The sequence below is a fragment of the Scyliorhinus canicula genome, chromosome 2 (genome assembly GCF_902713615.1).
Source record: "Scyliorhinus canicula chromosome 2, sScyCan1.1, whole genome shotgun sequence".
Lineage (NCBI taxonomy): Eukaryota > Metazoa > Chordata > Chondrichthyes > Carcharhiniformes > Scyliorhinidae > Scyliorhinus > Scyliorhinus canicula.
In genome coordinates this window covers 227,295,640-227,311,907 of record NC_052147.1, presented here as the reverse complement: position 1 = coordinate 227,311,907, position 16,268 = coordinate 227,295,640, and the positions used below count along the sequence as shown (strand labels likewise).

The 16,268-nt window shown below is 47.2% G+C and overlaps 1 protein-coding gene across 4 annotated transcripts in view; it reads left to right on the top strand.

Moving 5' to 3' along the window:
• LOC119961991 (growth factor receptor-bound protein 14-like) overlaps positions 1-16,268 on the top strand; it is a 302,798-nt gene that overhangs the window by 269,413 nt on the left and 17,117 nt on the right. For all 4 annotated transcript variants that reach the window (XM_038789692.1, XM_038789693.1, XM_038789689.1 and 1 more), the window contains 3 exons: positions 4,324-4,434; positions 4,755-4,850; positions 10,219-10,299. In XM_038789692.1, coding sequence (XP_038645620.1) covers positions 4,324-4,434; positions 4,755-4,850; positions 10,219-10,299 — 288 coding nt within the window. The remainder of the gene's footprint in view (positions 1-4,323; positions 4,435-4,754; positions 4,851-10,218; positions 10,300-16,268) is intronic.

Sequence of the window (16,268 nt, the reverse complement as noted above, 5' to 3'; positions counted from 1 at the left end):
CCAATCACACCCCTCGTGTTGAGCTTGAAATTGACAGCACTTAAACATCAACCACATCAAAGAGAGTTAAGTGCTGTCAATTTCCACCTCAGCACTTCAAAATCATTCCAGCATGAAGAACGCTTGCATTTAAAAGTTATAAGGGAGCTGATTATTTGGTGGGAACGATGGACAGCCACGCAACTTCACAATCGGGTTCCCTGCTCAAAATGGCCCAAAAGTGGGGATCCCTCCTATTCCTTGCCATGCATAAATTTTCATGTCAAAGAGTACTGACAGAAATATCAAATGCTTTAGGGCAACACGGTAGCATAGTGGTTAGCACTATTGCTTCACCTCGCCAGGCCCAGGTTCAATTCCCGACTTGGATATCTATCTGTGAGGAGTCTGAAAGTTCACCCCATGTGTGCATGAGTTTCCTCCGGGTGCTTTGGTTTCCTCACACACAAGTCATAAAAGATGTGCTATTAGGTAATTTGGACATGTTGGTTTCTCCCTCTGCGTACCCGAACAGACCCCAAGAGTGTGGCAACTAGGAGTTTTTCACAGTAGCTTTGTTGCGGTGTTAATGGAAGCCTACCTGTGACAATAAAGATTATTTTTATTATTATTATTATTAAAGAATTGTGACGCACAAGTGGGAGAACATAGGGCGGAATTCTTTCTCCCCCCCCCACACCGGGTGGGAGAATTGCTGGGGTGCCGAGCGAGTCCCGCCACTTCGCCCCGGCACCCGCACGTGATCTCCCCCCCCCCCCCCCTCCCCCAACTGGCGCGACGAGATTCACGGCTGGTCGCTGGGAGAATTGCCGCTCACCGTTTGTAATGGCCGAGCAGCGATTCTCCGGCCCGGAGGGGCTGAGCGGCCTGCCCAACACGACAGGTTCCCGCCGGCACCATCCACACCTGGTCGATGCTGGCGGGAACAGCGCGGGAATGCTGGGGGGGGGGAGGGGGGATCCTGCACCGTGGGGGCCTCAAAAGTGATCGGCCTCTCTGAAGGAGGACCTCCTTTCCTCCGCCGCCCCACAAGATCCATCCGACATTTCTTGCAGGGCGGCCGTGGGGAGGACGGCAACCGTGACGTCATTTATAATTTACGTGGCACCGCTTTTACGCGGCGCCGCTCCTAGCCCCCCTGGGGTGGGAGAATAGGGGGCAGGGAGCGGCCTCCAACGCCGGAGTGAAACACTCCGGTTTTCACTCCGGCGTCGGGACTTAGTCTCCCAATGGGAGAATTGCACCCATAGTCTCCCAAACGGAGACTCTCACCCTGTGTCTTTGTTCCTTTTGCTGAATGTATAAATCTTAAAAGCCACCCACCTGTGGAAAGAATATTTCACTGCAGCAGTTCCCCTCAACCCTTGAATAATTTTGAAAACATTTACTAGATTCCTACTTGACGCTTGGTGATAAAGCTCCTCATTTTCACAACTATAACCTATTTTATGTAAATCATTCTAGTCTATATTTGCTGTACCCTTTCTTGAAAGAAGATGGCCTTGAATATTGCCTTGAATTCCTTCCTATGGTTGGATGCCCTGAACTTCATCCAGTCCTCAACATCCTGATTAATGTCGAACTGCAACATCTCCAACTTGTTCTCGTATCCAATCTTCCATACATAAAACCCAGATTTCCATGTGTTTTTACAGCCATTTCTTTCTGCACCGCACCTTCTAAAGCTATTCCAATCTTTTTGGAGTCAGAATTGTTCCTGATGTACTTGCTATCACGTTCTTTTTCCAAATATATACTCCTTCACATTTCTGTGCATTAGACTGCATCTGCTACTTGGCTGCTGTTTCCACTAGCCTGTTCATAATCCTCCTACAACCTCCTACATTCTTCCTCTCTTGGCTGCGTTCCTATTCAGCATCAAAAAAATTTCATATCCTTCCTCTTATCTATGCACAAGTTATTTATAGAAATTGAAAACATGGTCTCGGTATAGAGCCTTGAGGCAGGCCACTACTCTCATACCCCTCAGCTATCCAGTCACCATTTTACCTTCTGAATCCAAAGCTATCGTTATATCCTAGTACAGGATTTTTCAAAGTGGAGGTCGAGAACTGTGTGTCGACCGTGGGCGGGTGTCGGGAAGGTGGTTGAGCAATTGGACGTAGCTTTCCCCATCATGGGAGAAGCGCCCAACGGCTGCTACTGGTTTTTACTGAGTGGTGGCCACTGTCTCCTTTAAATAAAAATAAATGAGCTGTGTGCAGTCCTCCGGCCAGAAGAGAGCAGGTCACTCACCCTGCATGTATACTTGACGTCAAGGGTCCTCCGGATACATACTTTGCCGCCAAATCACAGAGAAGAGGTGCTTCCATTTTCCAACTCCTGGCAAGGCGACTGAAGATGGATTAAGAGACTCAAATAGGCAGGGTACATGCTGGACCTGATCTCGCAACACAATCTGCTGGAGAGAGAGCTGTGCAGCAGAGTCCGGGACAGGACTGAGCACTAGAGTTAGCTCTGTACAGAGCTCCAGGACCACAAGTTAACAGCCCACAAAGAAGAAGCTTAACCCATGACCAAAGCAGTATAAACCACGCATCCCAGAAGATGCTCATCCCCTCTTCCGCGTCACCTACAATGCTCACCTGCCCCTCTTGCATCCCTGACTGTGTTCAAACCCCCTCCTAGATCCCCCACAAAGGCCAACCCCTCTCGCACAATGCTCGTCCACAACCCTATGATGCTAAGTCCCTTCCTGTCTTTCTTTATTACCCCCCCTCCCCACATTGCTAAACTCCTGCACAGACAACACTGCTTTCTCGCACTGCATCCTTCCTTTCTGAATCCCTGACTTCTGTCCAGCTGAGAGAGTAAGCATTTTCAGGGGAGTGGGATGCAGGAGTATTGTTAGAAATGGGCGTTTTTGGGAGGAGGGTTTGTGGGTGGCATGGGGAGGGGGGGGTGAACTTCATATTGTTGGGGATGTGGCGAGGGGGGCATTAACGGGCGTCACGGGGTGGATGAAATTTCCAGAGGTGTGGGTGAGAGTTGTCGGTATGGGGTTTGAGCAGTGACGGCGGTGCAGGGAGTGTGAAAACTTGGTGGTTTTGGGGGTGGGGTGAGCATTTCCAGAGAGGTGAGTAGTGTTTGGTGGTTGGGGGGGGGGGGATTCTAAGCAGTATGGGAGGTTGTGGTTGTGGAGGCTGAGCTATGCTGGGATTGACATGTCCATTAAAAAATGATTCCTGTCAATGAACTAAAGACCAACCTTGAGGTGCATATCTTTAGTTCATGACAAAAAAAAGGGAGCTGGCTTCAATGGAATGATGCTCGTCACTTGGCCTCCCAGACTGTTCTTCAATGGATTAAAGCTAGAGACTGAAAAGCTCTAGCGTTAAAAGGTAAGGGGCTGGATTCTCCATTTTTGGGACTATGTCCCCATGCCGTCATAAAAACTGTGACCTTTCATGCCAGAAAAACTGCCGTGAGGAGGCCACTTATTCATAGCCCTGCAGGTGGCTAGCAGGGACCTGTCGGGAAGCTTTCAGCTTTAGCTGCAGATCCAGGCCCCTGCACTTCCGGGTCAGAGGCCACGTATGCACACGGCGGCGGCCTCCTGTGGCCGCGCTCCATGGTGGACTCCGACCATGGAGATGCACCTCCTAAATAGTGCCCCGATTGACCGCGCTCCCAACCCTGACCGCCAGCCAAAAATTGACTGAGTCTGCAGCCGCCATGCGAGTATCCCGAACGGCAGGGGTACGTTAGATCCATGCCATTAGGACTTCGGCCGGTCGGGGGCGGAGAATGGCGGGGGCGGGCCTCCAGCAATGGCCGTAGGTAAGGGATACGTGGCCCAGAGAATCGTGGAAACGGCGGCGGTCCCAATTCCATACGCAGATGTGGATTCTCCGCCCCGGTGCCGCTGTGATTTTGCCATTGGGGTGCAGAGAACCCAGCCCAAGGTCACAGTTTTAAACATGGTTAGAGGCGTGCGCTCCTGATCCACGACTGACTGGAGGTTTTGAGCCAATATGCTTCTGGATAGAGGCCTTGCATCACCTGCCATTTTATATTCAGTCCGCAACCCTTATTCAACGAGCACTACTGTCAAGTCATTAAATAGGAACATTTTGCATGACGATATAAATTAAGGTGTTTATTCACCATGCTGCCTATCCTGAATTACAATTCTGTAAGCACTTCACATTCGTACCTCTTTAAATGGGAATAATTGTTCACATGTTTGTGGTCCATTATAGGTTGGAAGGTATATGTTAACAGCCAAGACAGGTTTCCTTGTCATTTAAAATGTATTAATTTCTTAAATGCGCATTAACCATTTTCTGGTCATAATTGCAGGAACCAAGACATTTACAGTTTGTTGCGGAGTTTGGCGAAAGCAATGTTTACGTACTGTTATCGGGAAGGAAGATGTATGGAGCCCCAACAAATTTTGGATTCTGTATCAAGGTAGACCCTTTCTGTTGAATCGAGGAGCCAGCTGTGAGTAGATATCGTGTAATTTGGGTGTGTCTATAGCTGTTTCTCCGCATTATGTAATGCGTATTTTGAGGTACAGTGCAAAATCCATCAATTTACAAAAAGTACTTTTCCCATAGGGATTAACCTCGTGCATTTAAAGTACAGGTTAACTGAACACAAATGGATTGAAGGTGATAAAAGGAACAGGGTTTAATTTAGAGGTGTTTTTAGTGATTTTCTTTTTAATTCCAACAGGCATTATTGTTAAGGCATGCATTAATCCTAAACAATTTGCTGTGGCCTTCCAGCTTCACAAATCAGGAGGTACCAGAGATCTGAAGTTACTTTGTGCTGAAGATGAACAGAGTAGGAAATGCTGGGTGACAGTGATTCGACTTTTTAAGGTAATGGTATTTGTATTGTTACAAAAGTGTAGAAGGTGGATCCATTTTTTTTTAATGAAAACTGCATTCTCCTAAAATATACATATATTTGTAAAATGATTAAAGGCAGCCTGTTATGTGTTTCTTTATTCTCCAGCAGATTTGTGTGCGCACATATGTGAGCATATCCATTGGGCGCGATTCTCCCGAGTCACGAAGACGCGGGAAGCTGGCGTCAAAAACGGGCGGGTTTGACGCCAGCCTCCGCCCCCCCCCGACCGGGAACCGATTCTGCTCCCCGGTCGGGGCTAGCATCGCGCGGCCATGACCTCCGGCATAGCGGGCTTAACGAATTTCGTTAAACCCGCTAGCCAGAGTTAGCGATGGCTGACGCGTCAGATGACGTCAGCCGCGCATGCGCGTATTGGACGACTCCAACCCGCGTATGCGCGGATGACGTCATCATGCATATGCGTGAAACCCGCGCATGCGTGGGCCGGTATGCCCCTCAGCTGCCCCGCGAATGGATACAGCGGGGCGGCGGAGGGAGAAAGAGTGCGCGGGGTAAGTACCCGCTGCCCGCGATCGGTGCCCACCGTGGTACTGCCGTGCCAATTGGTGCCATGGTTCCCCAGATCGGGACTTTACGGCCGTTTTTATGAACGGTCAGACCAGGTGTGTTTGACGTTCATAAAAACGGTCATAAAGGCCTTGGAAATCGGCCCATCGGCCAGGGGTGAATCGCTGCTCGCCATAAAAAAAACGGCGGGCAGCGATTCGTGTCGGGAGGCGGGCGTGGGGGGGGGGGGGGGGGGAGAATAGCGGGAGGGCGTCGGACCAGCGTGGCCGTAAAAATTTACGCGCCCGCTATTCTCCGCCCCGTCGGAGTGCGGAGAATTCCGCCCATTGTGTTTAAAGCATTGAATACATTCTGCTTGCTGTACCCCAACTTGACTAAATAGCAATTTGGTGTGCAGGTTTGTCTAATTACTTTGAAATATTTTTAAACCATAAAATTTATGATTCAATTTTCATCTCCACTTGTTAGCTAAATTATCAATATAACAATGTGCACATTTTGATCAACGCCGGCATCTCCACATCACATTTTGATTGGATTTGTTTTGTTTTTACATTTTCTTGAGTCCAGCATTTTAATAAGTGGTTAAGACATTTAAGATTCTCACTTTTTGGATAGTGTGCCCTTGGGTAGTATGAATGTAACCAATTGCAGCCCAGAGGACTCAGCCAGCCATTTTGAGACTGCAAAAAAAAATACAACTACTCTTGATGCCTGTATTGCAGTATTGGGTTTTGACCGCTTGAAAATTTTGATGAAATGGTATCCCCTTTGCGGCAAAAAAGAAATATAACAAAGAGATAAGGTATGGAGGTGCTCATACTCTAGATTCAGACCAGCAAGGATGTATTCCCTGATAAATAACACTCTTTTTAAAGGCTGTGCAAACACCGTCATCTGTGCAGCAGATTAAATTGTTTAACTTGAGCTGAATTTTGGAGCTAGATCTTTGCTATTGTGTTTTAACAAGCAGTCATATAAGGGTCTGGCACATGTCGGGTTAAAGTGAGAACAAATATAGTACCACCAACAAAAGGATATCCGAGTGCACCTGATCTGCGCCAAGGGGTCAGTCCAGTGTTGGAAAAAGCTCTATGCAGAAACAAGCCTGGAGACACCTCCTATCTTGAAACCTTATTGTACTTGCGTTGGGCCATAAATTCCTGCCTCTTCAACATTTGTGGGGTACCCCAAAGATGCACTGGGAAATCCCTCTTGTAAATCCTGAAATAAATGAAAATTAAGCACTTGTATTTAAATAGAACTTTCTCGTGACTCAGAAATATCTTTGACTGTTGAGCATAGAGTAAATTACTGAGATGTGATTGGTATGTAGGGAAACATTGCCATTCCTGCAAACAGTAATTAATGACGAGTTAATCTATGTTGTTGGTTATTGATTGAGAGAGAAACGTTGACAGGAAATTAGGAGAGAATCTTGTCCTCTTTTAGTGTATTGCATCCTTACTAGAGTCAGAACAATTTGGTAACGTTTTCAAAGAAAAGCAGCATCTTAGTCAATTGCAGACCTAGCAGTTATGTTTTGATATTCGATTATGGATTTTATTACCTAGCATAATTTAAGACTGTGCCAAATGATAATACCGTCAACACAGATTCAGAAGGCAAGGGCGCTAATGACTAACCTTGACTTTGAGAAAATGGCTGTGTCCAAACCGCAACTAGCTTTATATAGCACCTTGACCTCTTCTAACAAGTTCTGTACCAAAGATTATTTCTTTTACTTAAACCAGCAGAAAAGATGTAGCATTGCACAAACAAGAAAAATTTTAAAAATATAAAACAACATGGACCATATACTCAGCAGTTCCGATGGAAGGTCAGAGACCTGAAATATTAACTCTGTCTCTGCAGTTTCTCTTTTTTTAATTTCAGATGTCCACCATCTGCAGAATTTTGTTTTTTCGTTGTGCTGCATGGCTCCGCTTCAGTTGGCCTTAATTGCTTAGAAGTCAAATCTAGAATATATTGATGTGTTGGGTAAACTGGGTCTGCGAGGACTGCGTTTACTGCAGCAGAGAGAGTGACAGGCTTTCAACACTTGAAGAAATGCAACTCGATTTTATTGAACTCTTAACTATCATACATACTTTAACTGTGGGTTGACGCGATGCTGACTTGACTGGAGACCTGAGGGTAACCTGACCAAACTATCTTACTACCACATGGTGTGTGTTCTAGTTGCTGCTCACGGGCTCTTACTGTCTCAGAGGCTGGATCCCCAGAGAGTGGGAAAACTAGTGCCCTCTGGCTTTCTCGTGGTCGTGTCCTGTCTGGTGATTGGCTGCTGTGTTCTGTGTGTTCACTGGTCATCCTGTGTGTCCATCACTGCCTGTCTGTGCACCATCATATACCTGTGTGTATATTATGACAGATATCAACTGCTTCTTCAATGCTGATTTCAGAATTGTTGTCTATTTACTTTTATCATCAGGTTCCATGCCCTCCCAGTCTCCAACCCACCTCATTCCGAGCAATTGCTTCTAGATGGCCTGTTATTGGATTTTGAACACCTTATCAGCCCATGCAAAATAATACTCTTGCTTATTTCTACGGCATATATTATAGAGAACAGAAGATGAAATGAAAATGAAAATCGCTTATTGTCACGAGTAGACTTCAATGAAGTTACTGTGAAAAGCCCCTAGTCGCCACATTCCGGCGCCTGTCCAGGGAGGGTGGTACGGGAATCGAACCGTGCTGCTGGTCTGCTTGGTCTGCTTTAAAAGCCAGAGATTTTGCTGAGTGAGCTAAACCAGCCCCATAAAAATCGTTTATTGTCAGAGGTAGGCTTCAAATGAAGTTACTGTGAAAAGTCCCTAGTCACCACATTCCGGCGCCTGTCCGGGGAGGCCGGTACGGGAATCGAACCGTGCTGCTGGCCTGCTTGGTCTGCTTTCAAAGCCAGAGATTTAGCCCTGTGCTAAACCAGCCCCTAATACACAGTTACACGATGTAATATGTTTTGCCCATATTTTGGGGGAGGGCAAGGAAGAAGGATTGGAAGGTGTCCTATTGCTTTCAATGTCAAAACAAACCCAAGGGCCAAATCGTCCAGTCTCTGGGTCATCCCAAGACCAAATGTACAACTGAAGAACTGCGTCAGGACTCTGTGGAAGTCCTGACATACAGACCTATGTGGGAATTGCCGGAAATGTTTAAGCATCCAAAAGAGCATTTCATCTGCTCCATGTGGAGCCTCCACACAGTCGGAGACTTCACGCAGCTCTACAGTATTTACCTGAATAGAATAGTTTTCACTGGCTAGGCCAGCATTTATTTCTCTTGAGAAGGTGAAGGTGAGCTGCCTTCTTGAACAACTGCAGTCCTTCTGCTGGAGGAACACTAGTGCTGTTAGGGAAAGAGCTGCAGGCTTTTGACCCAGTGACCGTGAAAGAATAGATTAAAACCTAGTCTAGCACCCTTAACTCGACAACTGAGCCCTGCCCCTTGTCTGCTTCCTAATCTAATACAATTGCCACCCTGACTACCCCCCAGACCCAATCAGCCACCCGACTAGCTCAGACTATCACCACGAGCCAATTGTCCAACCTCGTCCAGACCTGACCACCCAACTAGCCCTCTGACCCGACCCAACTACTGCGATGAGGAGCCTACCCGCACTCTTTCACTGTTTCTCCACCCCCCACCCCCCAAACATACCTGGGCACCATGTCCACCTCACCCACTTGATGGGCACTACCTACTAGGCCACCACGTCCGCCTCACTCACTCAATGGGCACTACCGGCCAATTCGCGCTTGAATGGAAGTACCACGCCATGCTTGAATGGAAGTACCACGTCGCGCTGGAATGGAAGTGCAGCACGGTCAGTCGATGCTGGGTGAAGCCTCCCACGAGTTTCCCGGCAGCCAGTTTGCCTTGCGAGATCTATCCAAATCTCACGAGGCATTGGGATCAGGATCCCACACAAAATGAGAATGTCCAAGCGGTGCTCGCTTAAGTCAGTTTTGATTAGACGTCAGTGAGCTCACGCCGGATATACCAGCCTCCCCAGGAAGACCCCAGCCTGTGCCATTCAGTACTGGTCCCCACACACAAACATGGACCAGGTGGAATGGCACATGGTTGGGGGGGGGGGGGGGGGGGGGGGGGGGGGGGCGTGGGAGTCTCCTGGACCATCAGAGGCCTCTGGGTGGTCAGGGCAGGGTGGCCCCTTGGCCTTCCCAAACTGACAGGTGCACTGCCAGGATGGCACAGCCAAGGGTCAGGGATTGAGGGGGACCATGGTCATGAAAGGAGCTTGGGGTGATATGAAGGGTGGGGGGTGCAGGGCAGGTAAGTAGGGGCCTCGAGAGGTTGGGGGATGACAGGTAGGGGGTCTGAAGAGGGTGGGCTTACAGGGACCCCAAATGGGGTGCCCTCACTTGAAGCCAAGCCACTGATGTTGAGCCACTAATCATGTGTATCATGCACATGCAGAGTTTAAGAATTTTATGCATCTTGGGAGCACAGATGTTTGAAAAAGTGAAGCCACGTTGTATTTATTTGTAGTCTATTAACAATGGTGGAGGAGTTTAATTTTAAGGCGCAGCATTTTCTTCAGAGGGGTACAGCACAAGGAAGTGCTGAGGGTTTTGTGAAAGGTTGAGATCATGACCGGCACAGGCTTGGAGGACCGGTGTTCCTATGCTGCATTATTCTTTGTTCTTTGTATGACAACATTTCAGTAATTTTTTTCCCCTCGTGCCTTCTTATAGAATTAGTCAGCATATTTTGATTTCAACTCCTCAAATACAATTTAAAAAATAATCTTTTATTTTGCAGTATGGAATACAACTGTACCAAAACTATAAAATACCCCAGCAAAGGCGGGGTAGCCTTACATCACTGAATTCATCACCAATGGTAAGAAGTTCAAAATATAAACTGGAAAAAATTATAGCTTAGAAAAATAACTTGTGCATTAAAGTGAATCATCTAAACTTAATATTCTATATCCTTGCAAAAATTTGCTAGCCTAATTGTTTACTTATCTGTTGATATACCAAGACAGACGAAAACTGAGGATCCTTGACCAAGTAAATGAATTGAAGAAAACATCCATTAAGGTGTTTATATTGTCGGTCGGTTAGTTCAGTTGGCTGGACAGCTGGTTTGTGATGCAGTGCAGTGCCAATAGCACAGGTTCAATTCTCATGCTGGCTGAGGTTATTCATGAAGGCCCTGCCTTCTCAACCTTGCCCCTCGCCTGAGGTGTGATGACCCTCAGGTTAAATCACCGCCATTCAGCTCTCAAAGGGAGAGCAGCCTTCTGAGACTGTGGCAACATTTATTATGTTGCCACATCACGCATACATGAACAGGGTAGTTTTCAGCAATCCATGGTTTAGATCATCGTTCTCTCAGTTGAATGCTGTCAAAAACTTTCCAGACCAGTAATTGTTTTAAATAATGGTGGTAAAATAAGTATGATCAACTTATTACCATCAAAACTCGAAGATCCACAAGGAATAAATCCACTGGTGAATGAAGAAAGTTGGAAGAGTGTCCAAATTTACAGCATTCCCCTACACGCAGACCAGTATTGCCCTCTACACAGACCAGGTAATGCAAATAATAAATACAGCGTTTACATTGTTTATGACTCTGACACGGACAACGAGAGTCACAGATGTAGCTGGGAAGAAGAGTAATTGAGGTAGGAAGCAATGCAGGGCCTGAAAAGCTGTCAGTGACAACATTGGAAATGATGGTTTGATGTTTAACGGTGAACCCATGGTTCAGGGAGCAGCGTGGTGCAGAGTTGCCATTTAGCCAAGCCAGTTTTCCAAGAAGAGCTGTGCCCTGCTTGTCAGCTTTCCTAATGTTAATGTTGGATCTCTGAAAACGAAGGACTGAAAGCTCGGAGGGAGATAGATTAGAGTGAGTGCCGCAGTGAAATTGAGGCAGCTGCTGTTAAACTGAAGGTTCTCAATGAAAAGGTCTAGAGAGGGATCCAGGTGGAAGGATAATTCTCATTACAGGAAAAAGGGGCTGCTGTGAGTGGGAACTGAAGAAGTGAACATGGAGGCGAAGGAAACCGAATAGCTCACCATCATGCCAAGCTCTGATTTCATTCGGATAAGATGGGAACATTGAGGCCGTTGCTGTGCATTGATTGTTCAGGGTCATAGAGGGGAAGGTCAGGGATGAGGTTGGAAGAAAGGATGGGGTCAGAGGAAAATGAAGGGGGAAGAGGGGCCCAGAGAGCCATCAGCATTCATTAATTGTTGAAACATGAAACCCTTGAAAGAAAGAACAGTTTTTTTTGACAAGAGGTGAAGGAATAAATGGAATTGTGGACAAGGACATCATTGAAATTGAGTTGGTGCTGTTGAAGAAAACAGTACAAGATATGCATGTGACCTGCCAAATATTGAGCATGGGACAGTGGTTGGAGGAATGCTGAATATTCTGGAGATACCTGTAACCTTGGTCCTGAAACCTGAAGAGTGAAATTTCATTTAGAATTGAATAAAAGTGGCAGTTGCTGAGGAAGGAAATGTGACCGTGAAAGTGTGTAGTGGTAGACGTCTAATCAATAAAGGAAGGAAATAAAAGCAATGAAGATAAACAAGGTAAAAGAGAAAATACTCAGAAATTCATGAGTGGAGAAAGTCCTCAAGGGGAGCATTCCTGGGAGAGTGAATTATACCCTAATACAAAAAGAAAATACTGCAGATGTGAGAAATTTGAGGGAAGCATGAAGAGCTGATCAGGTCAGGCAACATCAGTGGAGAGAGAAAGCGTGAGCATTTCAGGTCAATGGCCTTTCATCCAATCTGGGAGGGATTAGAGCTGTAGCTGTTTTTAAGAAAGGCTTGTAAAAGGGGCAGCATGGTGGCACAGTGATTAGCATTGCTGCCTAAAGCGCTGAGGAACCGGGTTCGAATCCCGGCCCTGGGTCACTGTCCATGTGGAGTTTGCACATTCTCCCCATGTCTGCGTGGGTTTCGCCTCCACAACCCAAAGATGGGCCTCACGGTAGTATGGTGGTTAGCATCAATGCTTCACAGCTCCAGGGTCCCAGGTTCGATTCCCGGCTGGGTCACTGTCTGTGTGGAGTCGGCACGTCCTCCCCGTGTGTGCGTGGGTTTCCTCCGGGTGCTCCGGTTTCCTCCCACAGTCCAAAGATGTGCGGGTTAGGTGGATTGGCCATGCTAAATTGCCCGTAGTGTAAGGTTAATGGGGGGATTGTTGGGTTATGGGTATACGGGTTACGTGGGTTTAAGTAAGGTGATCATTGTTCGGCACAACATCGAGGGCCGAAGGGCCTGTTCTGTGCTGTACTGTTCTATGTTCTATGTGCAGGATAGGTGGATTGGCCATGCTAAATTGCCCCTTAATTGGAAAAAAATAATTGGGTATTCTAAATTTTAAAAAAAAAGAAAAGTGGGGGAGTAGAGGAAAGAACAAAAGGAGAAGTCTGATACATTGGAAAGAAGAGTAAATGGCCAATGGGCTAATGGAGCATGGCAAAAAGTGATAGTGTGACAAGTAAAGAGGCAAACATTGGGCCCAGAGAAGGTGTAAAAGGAAAAAAACAAAATCACCCAACACATGGGAAGAGGTTAGGATCTGAAAGTGTTGAACTCAACAGTGAATATGGAAGGTCAAGTCCTTCATTGAAAAGTGAGGTGTTGTTCCTTGATTATGTTGAGCTTCATCAGAATGGCATAGGAGGTGGAGGAGAAAATCGTGTCACGATTGGGCATAGGGCAAAGAATTAAAATGATGGGTAACAAGGAACTCGGGGCCTCCACTGCAGATTGAATGGATCTATTCTGAAAAGCAGTTTCCAATCTGTAATTTGTGTCCTCCGTGTAGAGGACATGGCAGAATTTATTACACTAAATTGAAAAGCCCAAGTAAATTACAGCTTCTAAAAAAATATATATATATTTTATTCAAGTCATTTTAACACATATATACGCAGAATATCAGAACAACACATCAACCCAATAAACAACCCCAACCCTCTAACCTCTCATAACAACAGCATCTCTCCCCTTGCTGTCCCCTCAATCCTCCCTGAAGAAATCAATGAACGATTTCCACCTCTGGGCGAACCCCTCTGCTGACCCCCACAGAGCAAACTTTACCTTCTCCAATCTCAGGAATGCTGCCAGGTTGCTCACCCACAACACTGCCTTCGGCAGCTCCGAGTCCCTCCAGCCCAACAAAATCCGTCTCCGGGCTATCTGGGAGGCAAAGGTCAATTCATCGGCGCCTCTTTTTCTCCTCCACACAAATATCGCCACCTTCGGACCCGGAATCACCTCCACACCCAGCACCTCGGACATCATGCCTGAGAACCCCTGCCAGAACCCCTTCAGTCTTGTACACGCCCAGAACACGTGGATATGATTCGTGGGCCCACACACACCTATCACCCCACCCCCGCAAAGAACCTGCTCATCCTCACCACAATCTTGTGGGCCGGATGCACCACTTTAAACTAGATGAGGCTTTACCTCGCACACGACGAGGACGCGTTCACACCGTAAAGCCTCAGACTGACTTGGCCCGCACCTCCCCACCCAGCTTCTCATCCCACTTGCGCTTAGTATCATCCCCCAGAGCGCCCTCCCTCTCCATCAATTCCTCCGTACTGTCCGACATATTCCCCTCCCCTATTTCGTCTTCTGATAACAGTTTTCCTTGCAGCACCGGAGGCCACAGCCCGAGGAAGGACGGCCTCTCTCCTCAGAAATCCGGAACCTACAGTTACCTGAAACCTTTAGGCAACTCGTACAATTCCTGCAACCCTGCAAATTTCCCCCCTATAATCAAGTTTCTGAAGTACCTCAATCCCCACCTGCCGCCACCCCCAAAGTCTCGCACCGAGCCCCACTGGCACAAATCTGTGGTTGTCGGAGATCGGCACCCTCAACAACATACCCTCCAGCCCAAAGGGCTGTCAACAAATCACCCTCACATAGAACATACAGTGCAGAAGGAGGCCATTCGGCTCATCGAGTCTGCACCGACTCACTTTAGCCCTCACTTTGACCCCATCCCCATTACCCAATAACCCTTCCTAACCTTTTTGGTCACTAAGGACAATTTATCATGGCCAATCCACCTAACCTGCACGTCTTTGGACTGTGGGAGGAAGCCCACCTTTTAAAGCTGGCACCAACACTGGCCTCATGAAGTACCTGGCTGGTGAGAATGGCAAAGGCAACAACAAAAAAGCCCTCAAACCCTTTTTTTCCTGCACAATGCTGTTTCCACATGCCCCAGATCGATCCCACCTCCTCAACCCACTCCCTCACCATCACAATATTTGCCGCCCTATAATAATTTATCAAACTTGGCAACGCCAGTCCCATCCCCCCTCCCCTCACTCACTTCCCAAGTCCATTTCCTGGTCTGCCTCGCCCAATTTACGATCCTTTCTTTGTCCAAGAATCGCTGCAGCCGCACCACCATTGCCCTCGTCAGTTCTCCCACCTCCGGTCTCCTCCTGTCCGTTCGATCCACCTCGAGGGGCAGGCCAAAGGCCCCTGTCCTATCAACTTCCCCAGCATGCTCGCCACATACTTGGCGGCCTCCCCTCCCTCAGGCATCCCGATAATCTTTCAGTTCTGTCTCCTGGAGCGGTTCGCCAGGTCCTCCAATTTCTCCCTCGGCCTCTTCTAGCTGCCCAAAACCATCCCCGACTCCATCTCCAGCAAGGCCATCCGCTCCTCATGCTCCCCCACCGCTGCCTCCACCTTCTGAATCGCAGGCCCTGAGCCTCCAACCTCCTTTTGAATCACAGCTCTGAGTGACTCAACCACCTTAGTCATGTCTTCACCTATGGTGCACGCTGGCTCACTCTCTCTCTCTCTCTCTCTCTCTCTCTCTCTCTCTCTCTCTCTCCCCCTCTCTCTTTCTCTCTCTCTCTCCCCTCTTTTTCTCTCTCTCCCCTCTTTTTCTCTCTCTCCCCTTTTTTTTCCTCTCACTTTTTTCCTCTCCCCTCTTTTTTCTCTCTCTCTCCTCTTTTTTCTCTCTCTCGCCTCTTTTTCTCTCTCTCGCCTTTTTTTTCTCTCTCTCGCCTCTTGTATTTTTCCCTCTCTCTAATGGCACTTCTCGTCCTCTAATCCATCCACCGACCTCACCAGAGGAGTATTACCTTCCCTAGGCACTCGCACACCATTGGCCCTTTTAAAGAAAAATAGACTCCCCATACAGGCGGGGAAGGACCAACATAATCCACCTTGAGCAGGAGCCACCAAATGTGCGACCACTCACTCCATAGCTACACTCTAAATCTATAAATTGCTCTTTCGCCTGCAAGGATTGTTTGGGGATTTGGATGGTGGGAGGTGAGTAGGAAAAGAGCAGGTGTAGCACATCCTGCACTTGAAAAGCTGAGGGGGTTTTGAAGTTGATTGAGCACTGGAACAGGGTGTCACAGAAGGAACAGTCTCTTCAAAATACTGAAAAGTGGAGACCTGGGAGGTGGTTTTGGCATCACACCAGAGATGGTGGAGAATCATCCGTTGCATGTAAAGGCTAGTGCTGGTGGGATGGCTCAAAAGGAACCCTAACATAGTGCTGGGAGGAATTTATGCTTTCCTTAAGTTGAAATTAAAAATAAAATGTGATGATTCAGTAGGGCACAAATGACCAGATTTATTGAATTTAGTTTAACAACTTGTTATAGAGAAAGTTAACTCTTTAAATCTCGTCCTAACCCACAAGACTAATGTACTGCTGATTTAAAAAAATGAATTTATTGCGGATTTTGCATTTCTGATTAAACTATTGTTTTGTTTTGAAGCTGTGCTATCTTGAACTTTGACTTGTGTTAATGATACCTGAATGAATATCACAGATTTGTTGTG